This window comes from Ursus maritimus, unplaced genomic scaffold, assembly GCF_017311325.1.
Source record: "Ursus maritimus isolate PB19 unplaced genomic scaffold, ASM1731132v1 scaffold_14, whole genome shotgun sequence".
NCBI classification, from domain to species: Eukaryota; Metazoa; Chordata; class Mammalia; order Carnivora; family Ursidae; genus Ursus; species Ursus maritimus.
The window spans coordinates 47,855,469-47,869,864 of record NW_024423786.1 but is presented as its reverse complement, the minus strand read 5'-3'; the positions used below and the strand labels follow the sequence as shown (position 1 = coordinate 47,869,864).

Sequence of the window (14,396 nt, the reverse complement as noted above, 5' to 3'; positions counted from 1 at the left end):
CCAATCAAGGGCCGAAGTGGCTATGATGGACAGGTCTAGCGGGAAGAGGCCCCGAGTGCGGGCCTTCACCCAACCGACCGGCCGCTGTGCCGAGAAAGGGCCAATGAGGAGGCGGCGGGGGTGGGACGAAAAGGCCGGTTGCTCCGGAAGTGGAGGGAGGGGGTGAAAATGGCGCCCAGCTCGAAATCGGAGCGGAACAGCGGGGCCGGGAGCGGCGCTGGCGGCCCCGGGGGCGCCGGGGGGAAGCGGGCAGCGGGGCGGCGGCGGGAGCACGTCCTCAAGCAGCTGGAGCGGGTCAAGGTAAGGCCTGGAGTCTGGGAGGAGCGCGCCAGAGGGTGGGGAGAAGGGACGAGGGAGGCGGAGGGAGGGAGGGCGTTCGCGGGGTGAGGGGTTGGGGGCGGAGCCCCGGGGGAGGGGGCTCGGAGGAAGGGGGCTGGGCGGGGCCCCGGGGAGAGGGCTTGGATGGAGGGGGCTGGGACGGGGGTTTGGATGGAGGGGGCTGGGGGCGGGGTCCGGGGGAGGGGGTATGGATGGAAGGGCTGGTGGGGGTGGCTGAGAAAGGGCTTGGATGGAGGGGGTCGCTGGAGGAATAAGGAGGAAGGGGGCGATCCACGGTCAGACTCATTTTTCAAAACCCTGTTCCCATGGCCTCTCCGTTATGGAGCCTTCCCGCCCCCTTGGCGGAGCCCTTGCTACCGGCTGGGCTTCCTCTGCCTGGTGTTCCTCTCTCTGTCCCGGCTCTGACCACACAGGAGCTGGGAGGTCCTGTACCTGTGTCTGCCTCCCCCACTGAATGGGAGGAACCTCCTTGGAGAAAGCCTGGTCTTTCCCCTCAGACTGGGAGCTCCCTGAGCAGGGCTCTGTCTTCTCCATCAGACAGTAAACTCACAATGTGCCAGCATCTCTCTCCCCCATCAGCTTGGGAGCTCTGGGAGGGCAGACATGTGAATCTGCTGTCAGGTCGGCGGCTACCTGGGCAGACTGTATCCCTGTGGATAGGGAGAGCGCCTTCTCCATTAGGCTGGGAACTCTGTGAGGGCAGCGTTGTGTCTCCTCCTTTTGACGAGGTCCTGGGCCAGGGACAGTCTCCGCCTTCAGCCTGGTCGTTCCCTGGGTTGGGCTGTGGCTCCACCCGTAGCTTGGGAGCTCCCTGAACAGGGATTGTGTCTCCCCTGTCAGCCTGGGCCTCACCGACAAGGCTGTTCCACCAGACTGGGATCCCCTTGAGGAGTGGGCTGTCTCCCCCATATGCTAGGGAGCTCCCCAGATAGGTCTCTTTCCCATCAGCCTGTACTCTCTTGAGGGCAAGGCCAAGTATCTCACTCAGACTGGGCTGTAGGACTCAGGGTGCTCTGATCCCCTACTACCCAGCTTGTGCCTGCCTGTCCCCCCAACAAATCCTTCCTTGAAGTTTTTGGGATGAAGGGGTAAGTTAGAAGGCAACTAGGTTAATTGAGAAGGGGGGATTGGGCTGGAATTGGAAGGTCACTGATCAGCCCCACCCTTCTGCTTCAGCGGGTCTCCAGCTGAGGCCAGGGCCATCCCAGAGGTTCTGAGCACCCTGTGTGTAGGCTAGTGGGTCAGGGACAGGTGAGTTCTGTTGGTCAAGCCTCCTTAGTGGTTGCGGACACCCACAGCTCAGTGCACCATGAAGCAGCCCTCAGAAAGGCAGCCAGTGGCCCAGTGTGGCCAGGGATGAATGGGGAACCTTCCTGGGGGTGGGGGGTGATGCCAGTGCTGGTCCTTAGAACCTTGATGCTTGGGCCAGAGGGGCTCTGAGGCTGAAGAGTTGTGGGGCTGGGAGAGTGGCTTGGGTCCCTGGTGGAAGGGGAGGCTCAGGTGAGGCCCAGCTGATCCATCTTTCCCAGCTATTTCCACCTTCCAGAGCTTGGACTACTCTTGACCGTCATGGTTGTCAGAAAGTGGGCCTGTGTGTCTGGACCAGACCCTGGGGGTGCTACTTTGCTTTAGGTGAGGGGCCTGGGGGTGATGGTGCTCAAGAGCCAGGGCCTCCCCTTCCCCAGATCAGTGGGCAGCTCTCCCCTCGCCTCTTCCGGAAGCTGCCGCCCAGGGTCTGCGTCTCCCTCAAGAACATTGTGGACGAGGACTTTCTCTACGCAGGGTGAGGCTGCGTGAGGCTGGGCTGGGGCAGGGGAGGCGGCTGGGTGGGGCGGCAGGCTGGTCCTGAGCTGGCCGTTCTGCCCCTGCCCCCACAGACACATCTTCCTGGGCTTTTCCAAGTGCGGTCGTTACGTTCTTTCATACACCAGCAGCAGCGGGGACGATGACTTCTCCTTCTACATCTACCATCTGTACTGGTGGGAGTTCAACGTCCACAGCAAGCTCAAGCTGGTAGGGCCAGGCCCAGGGCTGGGCTGTCCCTTCCAGCAGTGGGACCAGCAGATCACAGCAGCCCCCTGAGCCTCAGCTTCCTTGTCTGTAAAGTGGAGAAATTCTACCCCAGGGGTCGTTGGCAGTATTCTGAGTGTTAGGTCAAACCACGTGCAGGTGCCGTTTTTATAGTTGAAAGTGAGTAGATAGAGGCACTTCCGTGTGGTTTGACTTAGCATACATAGCCTGTAAGAAGGACACGGCAGGCTCAGGCCAGGTGGGACCCGGTAGCTTTGCTAGCCCGTTTGCTTAACCCTGACTTTGACTCCTTGAACCCCCGCCCCTTTCCAGCAGGTGAGTGCTGTTACCCCAGTTTACACATGAGCTTGGAGAGGTGGTTTCAGGGTAGATTGGGCGTTGAACTGATGTGTCTGGCAGAGTCCCCTTTCTTGGGGCAGGGCTGTCATCAGCTTCCTCCTGTGCCCGGCTGGCCTCCCTGTTTCCCCTCCTTGTAAGGGGAGCCTCTCCAGCCTGTCCTCAGGAAGGCAGAGGGGTATGGTGTAGGAGCTGCTTGGGACTCCCTGGCTCGAGCCACCCCCCCCCCAAAGGGTACTCCTGCCAGCTCAGCCCCAGCTCCGATTCCAGCCCAGCAGGGTGTAGCCTCGGGTCCCCTGTGCCCCCTACCCTGCCCGCTCTGACCCCCTACCGACCCTGAACGTGGCTGCTCAGGTCCGGCAGGTGCGGCTCTTCCAGGACGAGGAGATCTACAGCGACCTGTACCTGACCGTGTGCGAATGGCCCAGCGATGCCTCCAAGGTCATCGTCTTCGGCTTCAAGTAAGACTCGGGGACACGGAAGGCCCAGGGACCTGGGGAGGGCGGTGCGTGGGCCAGGTGGCTGAAGGCCTCCCGGCCCCCAGCACCCGCTCGGCCAATGGGATGCTCATGAACATGATGATGATGAGTGACGAGAACCACCGGGACATCTACATCAGCACTGTGGCGGTGCCGCCGCCGGGCCGCTGCGCCGCCTGCCGGGAAGCCAGCCGGGCCCATCCAGGTGAGCGGCCGGGGGCCTCGGGGTGCCGGCTGCTTCCGCGCCCCGAGGCCACGAGTGAGCCCGCGGGTCGTGTGTTGCTGCAGGCGACCCGAGCGCGCAGTGCCTGCGGCACGGCTTCATGCTGCACACCAAGTACCAGGTGGTCTACCCCTTCCCCACCTTCCAGCCCGCCTTCCAGCTCAAGAAGGACCAGGTGGTGCTGCTGAACACCAGCTACTCCCTGGTGGCCTGTGCCGTCTCCGTCCACGCGGCAGGTAGGCACCCGGGGCCGACGACGGGCCCGGCACCCGCTGGAAGTCTCCGAGCCCCTGGTCTCCTGACCCCGAACAAGGTCTGGAGAGGTGAAGTCCCTCGTCCAAGGTCACACAGCCGGAAAGCGGGAATACGGAATCCACAGCTAGCCATGCTCCACCCCAGTGCTGTCCTCTAGAACTTTCCACGGGGCTGGGGTGGCCTGTATCTGCCGGGTCTGCTACAGCTGCCCGCAGTAGCCACTTGAAAGTGGCTTGTGTGATCAAGGAACTGCATTTTTAATTTCAGTTAATTTTAGTTGAGTTCAAATAGCCACATGTGGCCACGGCTACCATGCTGGACGGTGCAGTGCTCTTTCCAAAAATTTAAAAATTTCAGGGAGTGGTTAGGGGACAGATGGCTGTCATATGTCTTTGGGAATAGGAAAAATGCCAATGAAGATCACAAGGTGATGTCCCTTGACAGAGTGGCCAAAGTTAAGAAGCTGGATAATGCTACGGACTGGCGGTGATGTGGAGCTCTGGGGCCTCCCTGCACTCTCAGGGCCGTATGGCAGCACTGTGACCACAGTCCTGTGCCTGGGCATGTCCTAGGCTTTGGGGGGTGCCTGCTCTCTATCCCTGGGGATCAGGGAGGTAGGACAAGGCAGGTATTCTCTTGGATCAGCAGTCCCAGTGGGCGCCCCAGTGAGCATGTCTGTGGATCATGCCTTAAAGACATACTAGAATGCAAAGGAAACGAAAGAAGATTTATAACCAGATAATGATACCACTCACATATAAATTACAAATATGTTCTGATTTTGCAAGAACCCAGTCAAATAAAAAGACAACCACTAACTACATTAAAATGGTTGCCCCTCGGAGAGGGAGGGGAGTGGGTATGAAAAGAGGATTAAATGTATATAACTGAGCCCACACATCAGCAAGGGCCGGGATGCCTTGTCCCCAGGCCCATCCAGGGCCCTCCTGGCCCTGGCCGCCTGTGCCACTGTGGGCAAGGCCTTGCCCTTCGTCAGGTTGTGAGCCCCCAACAAGCCGGGCCTAGCTGAGCCCCATATCCCCTGGACTTGTGGTCCCTGTAGGAAGGGCCACGTGGGACAGGACTCAGCTGTGTGCATTCGGGGGTGAGGGGGGCAGTGTCTACCACGTCACCATTTACACAGAGGGGGAGTGAGTTGTGACCTGGCTGGTTTCCATGCTGGTGGACAGGAGTGCATTGGTTCGCATTGTATGGCGGTGTGACCTTGGACAACTTTCTCTCTGAGCCTCAGCCCCTAGTCTCTGAACTGGGAGGACACAGCCCCCCACAGGGTTGATTGTGGGGGAGTCCTATGGAGGTGGTGCAGGCAGAGCCCAGGGCCCAGCTCCCGGCACTGCTCGTTGAGTGCGTGGGGCTGTCCAGGCTGAGTCCACATCCCTCGGAGGGAGAGCCGGTCCTTAGTCAGACAGATGGAGGCTTGGGATTTGGCTGTTCTGTGCCCAAGGCAGTCACCTCCCATTGGAGAGGATGGATGGCTGTGTAGTAGACTCAGACTTCGGTGGTTTTTAGCTTTTGTCACTGTCAGCCCCCCAGGGGCAGAGATTTCCGTGTTGTTCACTGGAGTCCTCAGGGTGTGGCATTTGGTAGATGCTCAGAGTTGAAGTCTAAATGAAAGTGTTGTTTATGTGCGAGCATACGTGTGTATAAGGTCTTTCTCCCTTCTGAGTGTTTCTGACTGATATCTAACATAGGTAAGGCTTCTAGAAGGGTCTTCTCCAGGTGGATTTCTAAGAACCACCCCCAGGGCGGTGGGGGAGGTTGGTAGTGTCCTAAGCTTGAACTTGTCTGTGGACCACTCCCCACCTCCCTCTCTGTTTTTATTCCAGGCGAGAGCAGCTTCTGCCAAATCCTGTATGACCACACCACCTCCCCTCCGGCCCCCCCCAGCCCCCCTGGGCCCCAGAGCCCCGAGGTGCCCCCTGCCCTCCCCAGCCCCTGCCCCGAAGCGGCTCCCGCCCGGCCCCCTGGGGCCCCCGAGCCCTCGCCCGCCATCGCCAAAGCCAAGGAGTTTGTGGCCGACATCTTCCGCAGGGCCAGAGAGGCCAAGGGGGGTACCTTGGAGGAGGCCCGGCCGCCCCCCTGCCCGGGGCCCTCGGGCAGCCGCTGCCGTCTGCCCTCAGGGCCCCTGGCCCCAGGCGGGGAGGTGGTACCCCGAGATAGCCCCCCTGTGGCGGAGGCGCCAGCCCCGGAGCCCGGCTACGTCAACTACACCAAGCTGTATTATGTGCTGGGGTCCAGCGAAGGGACAGAACCGGAGGATGGTGAGCCGGGGACCCACCCAGCGGGCAAGGCCCTAAGCATGGGAGGCCAGCCAGGGGAGCCACTAGGCCCCACCACCACCCCTACCCTCACTTCCTGTCCCCTCAGAGTTTGAGGATGACAAGATCTCCTTGCCCTTCGTGGTGACCGATCTCCGTGGGCGCAACCTGCGGCCCATGCGGGAGCGGGCTGCCGTCCAGGTTGGTGCCAGTTGTGGGGGGGCAGGCCTAGGGGCAGCCCCCCGGGAGCCTGCTGGGGTGGCAGTTGAAGCAGCCCTCCCCCTCCACGCACCGCCCACAGGGTCAGTACCTGACGGTGGAGCAGCTCACACTGGACTTTGAATACGTCATCAACGAGGTCATCCGCCATGACGCCACCTGGGCCCACCAGTTTTGTTCCTTCAGTGACTATGACATTGTCATCCTGGAGGTGGGCCCGGGGAGGGGACAGGGTGGGCCCAGGGCCTCTCTGTTCTGGGCGTCACCTCAACAGCTGTCCCTGGCGTCCCCGCCCCCAGGTCTGCCCGGAAACCAATCAAGTCCTCATCAACATTGGCCTGCTGCTGCTGGCATTCCCGTCCCCCACTGAGGAGGGCCAGCTCCGGTGAGCGAGTGGGAGGAGAGGTGCCGCCCATCTCTGCACCGCGGGAGGCCACACTTATTCTTCTGTGGGGTGGGCGATGGGGATGGGAGACGACTTCCCCCGTCCCCAGAACCTGGACCGGGCACTCCGTTGCTGCTCCAAAGACAGAAGACCGTCTGGGTCGCCCGGGACCCATCCCTTTCTCCTTTGCCCCCCACCCCACTGCAGACCAAAGACCTATCACACCAGCCTCAAGGTGGCATGGGACCTCAACACCGGCATCTTCGTGACAGTCAGTGTAGGCGACCTCACCGAGGTCAAGGGGCAGACCAGGTGAGGCGGGGCCGGGGCCCGGGCCGGGCTGGGGCCGAGGGTGGGTGGCCCGGGTGACGAGAGCCCTCACCCCCTCGTCCTCAGCGGCAGTGTCTGGAGCTCATACCGCAAGAGCTGCGTGGACATGGTCATGAAGTGGCTGGTGCCCGAGAGCAGCGGCCGCTACGTCAACAGGATGACCAACGAGGCGCTGCACAAAGGTGGGCCCCATGACTCGATGAGGGTCGGGACCGAGGTCCTTATCTGGTGTGGCGCCAGGCCTAGAGCAGGTGCGGATTCCTCTGTCTGCCTGAATGGAGTCCTCTGGCCATGCTGGCGGACACCACGGAACCGGAGCGAGGGGAGGGCAGGCTTGGAGACAACCTGGCGGGTGTGGCACCTGGGGACCCTCAGCCGGTCTGTTCTTCAGCAGCCCTCTACTGGGTGGCTGCCGGGGGAGGCCTGCGGGATAACTCAGCGGGGTCACTGCCTTCTGGAACCTTGTGGCCCAAATCCAGTCAGGGGAAGAGGCAGGCCCCTCCCTTCAGTCTGGGCCTGCGGAGATTCCACGGCTCCCTTCTGACCCTTCCCCGCAGGGTGCTCACTGAAGGTTCTGGCAGACAGTGAGCGATACACATGGATTGTGCTGTGAGGGCCCGGCCGCTCTGGACACTGACTCCAACTACCTCCGCGGCCTGGGAGCTGCCTGCCTTCCTGGCAGCCTCTCCTCGGCTGGCCAGCCGACCGACGACCGACCGACGACCGGCACTCGTGTTAGGCTGCGGGGAAGGGGGCTGGGCGGGGCAGCCCCTGGTGGCCTGAGAGTCTGGACGCTTCTTATTTATGCCTATTTAAGTTGGGAAGGGGCAGAGGGAGGGAGCCCCCTGCCCCACCAGCCTCCAGCGCCCACCTTCACCCCGCGCTGGGCACAGGCCCTTGCTCTTTGTGCATCTGCCCCTTTCCTTGGCTACAGGTGTGGACATTGCCCCCCAGGGAGGCCGAATGGACCCCCTTCCCCTGCCCACCCCAGCCTCCCCCCACCTGAGGTGGCAGACCTCGTGGCCATCCCCTCCCCCTGCCCGTCGTTCCTCTTCATGTAATAAATGTTTTATTTCTGAACCTCCTGAATTCCCTTTACTGCCGCTCGGGGCCCAGCTGGAGCCCCCAGCCGCAAGGCCCCGCGAGTCAGCAGCAGCCACATATCACAGCGGAATTTATTGTGTTTTAAGAAAGACTACAAAAAGGTAGAAAACAGCTCGGCACACTAGACTACCACACGCGTGGACACTTTCACGGCCAGGACGGGGGGCCCCGAGGGAGTGGGGAGGGGAAGTGGGGGGCCACCCCAAAAGCTGTAGCACGCGGAGCACACAAAATAGTGATTTTTATACAATAGGTCAGATCTTTTTTTGTCTTTTTTTTTTTGCTTTTTGCCATAAACATCTATCTCACAGGTTGAAGACACTGAGAAAACCGGAACAGATAAGGCCATGATGGTTGGAAAAAAACCAACAAGTTACCAACTCCGCTCAGGCGGCTCACAAATCGCACAATAGTCATGTGGGGGCGGGTCGCACTGCACGGAGGAGAAGCACAGTCTCCCGGGAGAGAAGGAGCACAGAGGTTCCATTACAAACCGGAGGCAGGTGGCCTGGGACACTGGGGTCTTGGATCTGAGGGAGCCGAACCCCCAGCCTGGGCCGGGACAGGCACGGGCACTTCTGGGCCCCACTGCCAGCAGCAGGCCCGTCTGGGCTCCCACGCCCAGCCCAGCCTGCTGCTCTTTGGAAGCTGGAGGCGGCCCCCCCTCCCCGGCTGCCCTCCCCCCAACCAGGCCGGACAGTGCCCTCCTTGAGGGCTGCGGGGCAAGGGAGGGCCCAGCTCTGGAGAAGATGCGACACCCACGGCTTTAATTGCACTTATACCAAGGAGTGGGGAGCAGTGGGGTTGCTGGGGGAGGGGTCCCGGGGCTGCTGCTGACAGTGGGGGGTCCCCAGGTGATGCCCACCTGTGCCCACCTGGGGCTCAGGGTTGGGCCCGGGACAGACTGTGCAAAGCCAGCGAGCTGAATAAGTTAACGGTTCCACAGGGGAGGGGGGCCTGCCTGCCTGCCCCCTGGGACGATGGGAGGGTGGGGCTGGGGGAGGGAGATGCTGAGGCCTTCGGGGCCAAGGAGCCTAGTTGGCTGTCCCACGGGGCACCGGGGCACGGCGGCGGGTTCCTTAAGGCACGTCTTTTGTGTCAGTTTGCAGCTGCGGCTCCGCCCGGCCCTGTGATTGTGCCGGCCCCCTTGGGGGCAGGGACCCCCTAGCCTTCCCTGTCTTGGAGGCCCCCTCCCGGCCCGAGGCTGGAACGGTGACAGCAAAGCCACAGAAGCTGTGTGGGACCCTGGCGTGGATGGGCGGCGGGGGCGGGCGGGCGGGGCGGGGGAGGCCTGCGGCTTAACTGGGAACAGCGCCTGCACGAAGAAAGGCCACGCCGCGTCTGATCCAGGATGCCAACTTGGCGGCGGCTCCAGGTGTCCAGGCCCCAGCTGCGGCGCGACTTCGCGGCCGCCAGCGAGATGTCCTGCGGCAGCTCGTCCTCGCTCTCCTCCTCCTCTTCCTCCTCCTCATCTGGGGCACACAGAGCAGCCCCGACTGGGCTGGGCGGCCGCGCCCCGTCCGCGGCTCCTTGGACTCCGGCCCCCGACAGGGACACGCCCCGCCTACCTTTATCTGGGTCAAGGGGGTTCAGCGAGGTGGTCAGGTTGGCGAACTGCAAGGAGGCAAGACAAGGGGTGAGGGTCCCGCCGAGGGGCGCCCCGCCCGCGCCCTCAGAGCCCCGCCGCGCGCACCTCGCCCATGACGGCGATTGGGGTCTCGCCCTTGGCCTGGGCCACGCGGTGCTCGATCAGGTAGTACATGTACTCGTCGTAGAGCAGCCGGATGAGGTGGAAGGAACCAAAGCTGGCAGCGCTGCGCAGGGTCAGGTCCCGGATCACCATGGAGCTGTGGGCGGCGGCGGAGAGGAGGCCATCAGGCCGGGTGCCGCCCCTCGCCCGCCTTCCGGGCCTCGAGGACCCCACGCGCCAGCAAGCCCAGCTACCCCGGTCCGGCCCCGCCCTGGCTTCCCAAGTGCTTCCGTCAGTGACAGCATAGGGCCCACACCCCGCCCACCGCCAACAGGTCCTCCGCGCTGGGGAAAAGGAACCCGAGCCCCAAGGAAGCCGGATCTTCTCCGATCCCAAATTCTGCGAGGAGGCAGGGCCTCCCCCGATCCCATTTTGCCCTGGCCCCCAGGGAGGAGGAGCCGCCTCGAGGCCCCGCCCCAGGAAGGGCCTGCCACCCCGCCTTTTCCCGCCCGCATCTCGCAGAGCTCGAGCGCACCTGTAGAAGGACCACTTGAGGAGGAAGAGCTTGGCGGCCTTGGGGAAGCCGGCGCTGCCCTGGTAGGGCTTGAGCACCTGGCTCACGACGCCGTCCAGCCAGGCCGCCCACTGCTCCAGGGAGTTCTGCTGCTGCAGGGTCACCTTGAAGTCCTGCTCCAGCCGCTGCACCACGCGGTCCTCGCAGCGGCACACCCACGAGGCCTGCTCCTGCGGTACAGCCGGCAAGCGCCCGCGGCTCAGCCGCCGCCCGGGGCCGCGCTGCCCTCACCTGCGCCGCCTGGCGCGCACCGGCCCTGCCCGCGCTCACCTGCACGTTGGCGAAGTCCACGCGGTTGAGGTCGCTCAGCATCTGGTTGATCTGCGCGGTGTTCTGCAGCACGGCGCGCGCTGCCTGCGCCAAGTGGTTGAGCGACGTGTAGCGTCGCAGGGTCTGCGCGGCGCCGGCCCGCGGCCAGCGGGCGGGGGGGGCGGGGGAGGGCGGGTGGGTCGGATGTGGTCGTGGCTGGTGGGAACCCAGGCCCCCCATCCCCTGCCCCAGACGCTGCGATGTGTCTGAGCCTTTCTCTCTCCTCAAAGGGAGGGATGTACCTCGTTGCTTTTTTGGGGACATCAAGGGGTCGGGATTTTCAAACTCCGGGTGGACACCCAAAGTATGGGACCAAAAAAAAAAAAAAATCCATGTAGTGTGTTTGACATTATTATTAATGAAAGGAGACAAGAGAAACTCTCAGAGGGCACTGCCTAGAAAGGGGAGTGCTCAAACCGTTATTCTCTTGAATGTCACCTTAGGGAGGGTGGGGTGTTGTCCACCTTGGTCATTGCTGTGCCCCCAGCATTGAGAACCGCGCTGGCACACAGTAGATGCTCAATAAATGCGTGCTGACTACATGAATGAACACATCTACTCGTTTATTCATTGGACCCAGCGTCTACTCTTTCCACCTCACCGCCTGTCCAGTGCACCCACGGGCGGTGCTTGAGATGCCCAGGTCCGTGTGACTGTCTCCTTAACATTTTAAGGACAACAAAAACCCCTTTTCTTCCTTTTATATTTTTGCTCAAAAGCAGGCCTATCACATCTACTTCCTCACATTGGAATAGTTACTGTGCAGCGTTGATGAAGAGGACTATTATTCTGTTCCCTTATAAACGTTATTTTCCCCCTAGTGAAGCTGTCTGAAGAGAACTACTTCAAGTTGCATTTGGTTTTTATTTTAAGATCTCGTGTCATGTACAAAACACCACACAGGGGCTGTGCTTCAGAAGTGCGGACCTAAGGACGCTGGTCTGTAAAGATAATACCCAAAGCTCACTCTGAGGGGACAGGCACGGGGACACAGCCCGTGGCCACTACCGGGGAGAGGAGAGCCGGGCCCCAGCCGCCGCTCAGCCCCCGCCCACGAGCCTGTCCCCAGAGCCCCGTCAGCCTCACCTTCACACGCAGCATCTCCTCGGGGATGTTCACCATGGCGTGGGTGAGCCAGCTCTCCAGGCTCTTGGCAAAGTTCCGGATCGCTTGGGTCAAGGCACCTACGGGTGGCGGCAGGGGCCGATCAGGGCCGTGGCGGGTGGGGACGGGGGGCCACGGGCGGGGTGGCTGTCCTGCACTCACTGGGGATGGGCCGCAGCACGTCCGGGATGAGGATCTCCACCAGGCCCTGGTACAGCACGTTGTCACAGTGCTTGGTCCACTGCAGCACTGGCTCGAACTTGGACAGGAGCACCAGGCTGGCCTTGGGCAGCCGCTTCTCAGCCTCGTCATGCCTGTGGACAGCCGCCCCATGCCCGAGGTCAGGCTGACACGGGCCCCGATGCCCCCGGGGGCAGATGGCGATCTCATACTTGCACGCCGGGCACAGGCACCCACCCGCCGCAGGGAGGGAATGGCTTCGCGAGGCCTGCTAGCCCAGGCACTGGGTGTCAGACCGATACACGAGCCCTGGAGTGGGGGTCAGAAGGTTGTGTGCACCCCACAAACTGCAGGGGTCAGGCAGATGCCCCCCTTCCACATGATGTCTGAGGTCTGGCTACCCCAGCCCTGGGTGCTGACTCTCCGTGCCCCACCCCTTCTTTCCCTCCTCCCCGCTCCCACCGAGGGACTCACACAGCCAGCGGAGGCGCCTCGTTGGGCTGGCTAAGGTTGTACCTCCAGAAGGTTTTCCACAGCGTCTCCACCAGGGTGAACTGCAGGTTCACCATGACGTCGACGATGGCCTGTTGGGGAGGCTGGATGCTCAGGGACATGGCGGGGGGCGGGGGGGCAGCATGGCTTTCCCTCGCCCCTGCCCACTCACCCAGCTGCCCTACCTCACAGTGTTCCCGGTACAGGACCTGGAAGGCCTTGATATCCCCAGGCCCAACGCCCTCGGGGAGCACTTTGCCCTGGAGGTCAAGCTCTGAGAAGTCAGGGAGACTCCTCGAGGCATCTGGAGGCAGGAGGAGATACCATGAGGCCCTTTATCCTCCACCTGCCTGCCCCCCAAGCCTCTCCCTGGGGTCTTATCAAGTTGTCATCACTTTCCTCCCAAGCGGGGGTCCCCCACGGGACGTGGGGAATGAGGCAGCTCCGGGAAGGCAGATGAACCACCCGCATGCTGTCCAGAGGCCTCAGTCCCTGGCCCGGAGCCCGCCCCATGGGCCAGGGCGCTCTCACCCAGGAACTGCTGGTACTGCTGGACCTGGGCGCTGATGTCGGACAGCCCGGTGGCCTGCTGCGGCCCCACGGCCACACCGTTGGTCATGCCCTCCATCTTCTGGATGGGCTTGAGCCTGGAGAAGGGGTGGTGGGGGCACTGAGACAGGCCAGCATGCCCTTCCCCGCCCGCCTGCACAAGGTCCGGCCTCATCCTCCTACCTCTGCTTCTGCGAGAAGGGCTGGCCCCGCATGGCCATGTGCTGCTGGTCCTCCATCAGCCGCAGCAGGGGCGAGCTGGCCTTGATGCGCAGGCCATAGTAGTGGTATTTGGAGTTGCCCCTGAGAGGGAGGCAGAGGCTGAGGGCTGGGCTGGGAGGCCTCCAGTTGTCCACCGGGGACCTTCACATCACACCCGCCTCCCCCTGCTTGGGGGCCAAACAGCCTGGGGGCAAGACCCGTGTTCCACGGAGCCAGGGGTGCTGTGCTGGGGAAGTACAGGGGCTGTGGGTACCAAGAGAGGTCCCCATGTGCCACCTGAGTTCTGAGAAGACAGGGCCAGCATCTGCGGCACTCCTAGACCTCCGAACCCGGCACGGGGCAGGAGTCAGCAAGTACTTATGGACTACTAGTTATAACAACATGCCAGGCACTGTTCTGAGCACTTAGCACGTACAAATCCCTGTGTTCCTTAGCCCTGTCCTATGAAAGGTGCTCCTGGCATCCTCCAGGGACAGAGGAAGAAACTGCGGCACAGAGAGATGCAGTACTTTGCCCAAGGGTTATGCATCTGTAAGTGAAAGAGGTGACACTGAGGGGCGCCTGGGTGGCACAGCGGTTAAGCGTCTGCCTTCGGCTCAGGGCGTGGTCCCGGCGTTATGGGATCGAGCCCCACATCAGGCTCTTCCGCTATGAGCCTGCTTCTTCCTCTCCCACTCCCCCTGTTTGTGCTCCCTCTCTCGCTGCCTGTCTCTATCTCTGTCAAATAAATAAATAAAATCTTAAAAAAAAAAAAAAAAGAGGTGACACTGAAGTCAGGAACTGGACCCGAGAGAGCAGCAGGGCTCACCCCAGGGAGGCGTGAGGGTTGCAAAGGAGAAGGGAAGAGTGGGTTCAGGGGAGGGCCCCTTGTTCCTTCCTACATGAATTCAGACTTGGAAGGCCCTGAGTAAAGCACCAACCGTGTGCAGCTCCCGCACTCTCAAGGTATGTGCATTCCAGCACTGGAAGCCAGAATGGCAACAAGAGAAGCCACACATAAGGCACGTGGGATGGCGCGCCATAGTGAGGAGGGAAAGCAAGCAGGGAAGGCGGTGGTGGGCAGTGTCAGGGAGGTGGGAGGTGGGAAGGCTTCGGTTTCAGTGAAGGGGGCCAGGGGGCATTTGAGTAAGGAGATGGGGAATGAAGGAGAAGGCACAGCTGGTGCAAAGGCCCTGGGGTGGGAGTGTGTGGGTGTCAGAGGAAGGGGCGAGTGGGGCTAGAGCACAGTGAACGAGGGCATGAGAGGGGTAGCCGCGGCCCTGGAGAACTTGGGGGGGGGGGTTGTGGCTGTCGGGG

The 14,396-nt window shown here is 62.2% G+C and overlaps 3 protein-coding genes across 5 annotated transcripts in view; 1 reads left to right on the top strand and 2 right to left on the bottom strand.

Annotated features, from left to right (window-relative positions):
* The first annotated feature begins 153 nt into the window (after positions 1–153).
* On the top strand, positions 154–7,956 carry DCAF15 (DDB1 and CUL4 associated factor 15). Its single transcript, XM_040629206.1, has 13 exons — positions 154–300; positions 2,025–2,122; positions 2,217–2,352; positions 3,061–3,167; positions 3,251–3,390; positions 3,474–3,644; positions 5,511–5,945; positions 6,052–6,143; positions 6,244–6,372; positions 6,461–6,546; positions 6,754–6,858; positions 6,943–7,058; positions 7,434–7,956. The coding sequence occupies exons 1-13, from the start codon at positions 169–171 to the stop codon at positions 7,487–7,489; spliced, it is 1,803 nt and encodes a 600-aa protein (XP_040485140.1). The 5' UTR covers positions 154–168; the 3' UTR covers positions 7,490–7,956.
* A 1,103-nt stretch (positions 7,957–9,059) lies between these two features.
* On the bottom strand, positions 9,060–10,733 carry LOC121102428 (MHC class II regulatory factor RFX1-like). Its single transcript, XM_040628265.1, is given in 7 exon segments — positions 9,060–9,184; positions 9,340–9,384; positions 9,387–9,452; positions 9,549–9,594; positions 9,674–9,827; positions 10,206–10,414; positions 10,515–10,733. Coding segments are annotated over 7 exon segments (864 nt in total).
* RFX1 (regulatory factor X1) overlaps positions 10,708–14,396 on the bottom strand; it is a 28,613-nt gene continuing 24,924 nt past the window's right edge. For all 3 annotated transcript variants that reach the window (XM_040629205.1, XM_040629203.1, XM_040629202.1), the window contains 6 exons: positions 13,062–13,181; positions 12,861–12,976; positions 12,515–12,633; positions 12,312–12,421; positions 11,820–11,971; positions 10,708–11,737 (listed from right to left, as the gene is read on the bottom strand). In XM_040629205.1, coding sequence (XP_040485139.1) covers positions 11,517–11,737; positions 11,820–11,971; positions 12,312–12,421; positions 12,515–12,633; positions 12,861–12,976; positions 13,062–13,181 — 838 coding nt within the window. In that variant the 3' untranslated portion in view covers positions 10,708–11,516. The remainder of the gene's footprint in view (positions 11,738–11,819; positions 11,972–12,311; positions 12,422–12,514; positions 12,634–12,860; positions 12,977–13,061; positions 13,182–14,396) is intronic.

Coding starts and splice junctions, on each gene's coding strand:
- DCAF15 (XM_040629206.1), top strand. CDS start 169: ATGGCGCCCAGCTCGAAATCGGAGCGGAACAGCGGGGCCGGGAGCGGC. Junction 2,123..2,216: donor GAGGACTTTCTCTACGCAGG/GTGAGGCTGCGT, acceptor CTGCCCCCACAG/ACACATCTTCCTGGGCTTTT. Junction 3,168..3,250: donor GTCATCGTCTTCGGCTTCAA/GTAAGACTCGGG, acceptor CCCGGCCCCCAG/CACCCGCTCGGCCAATGGGA.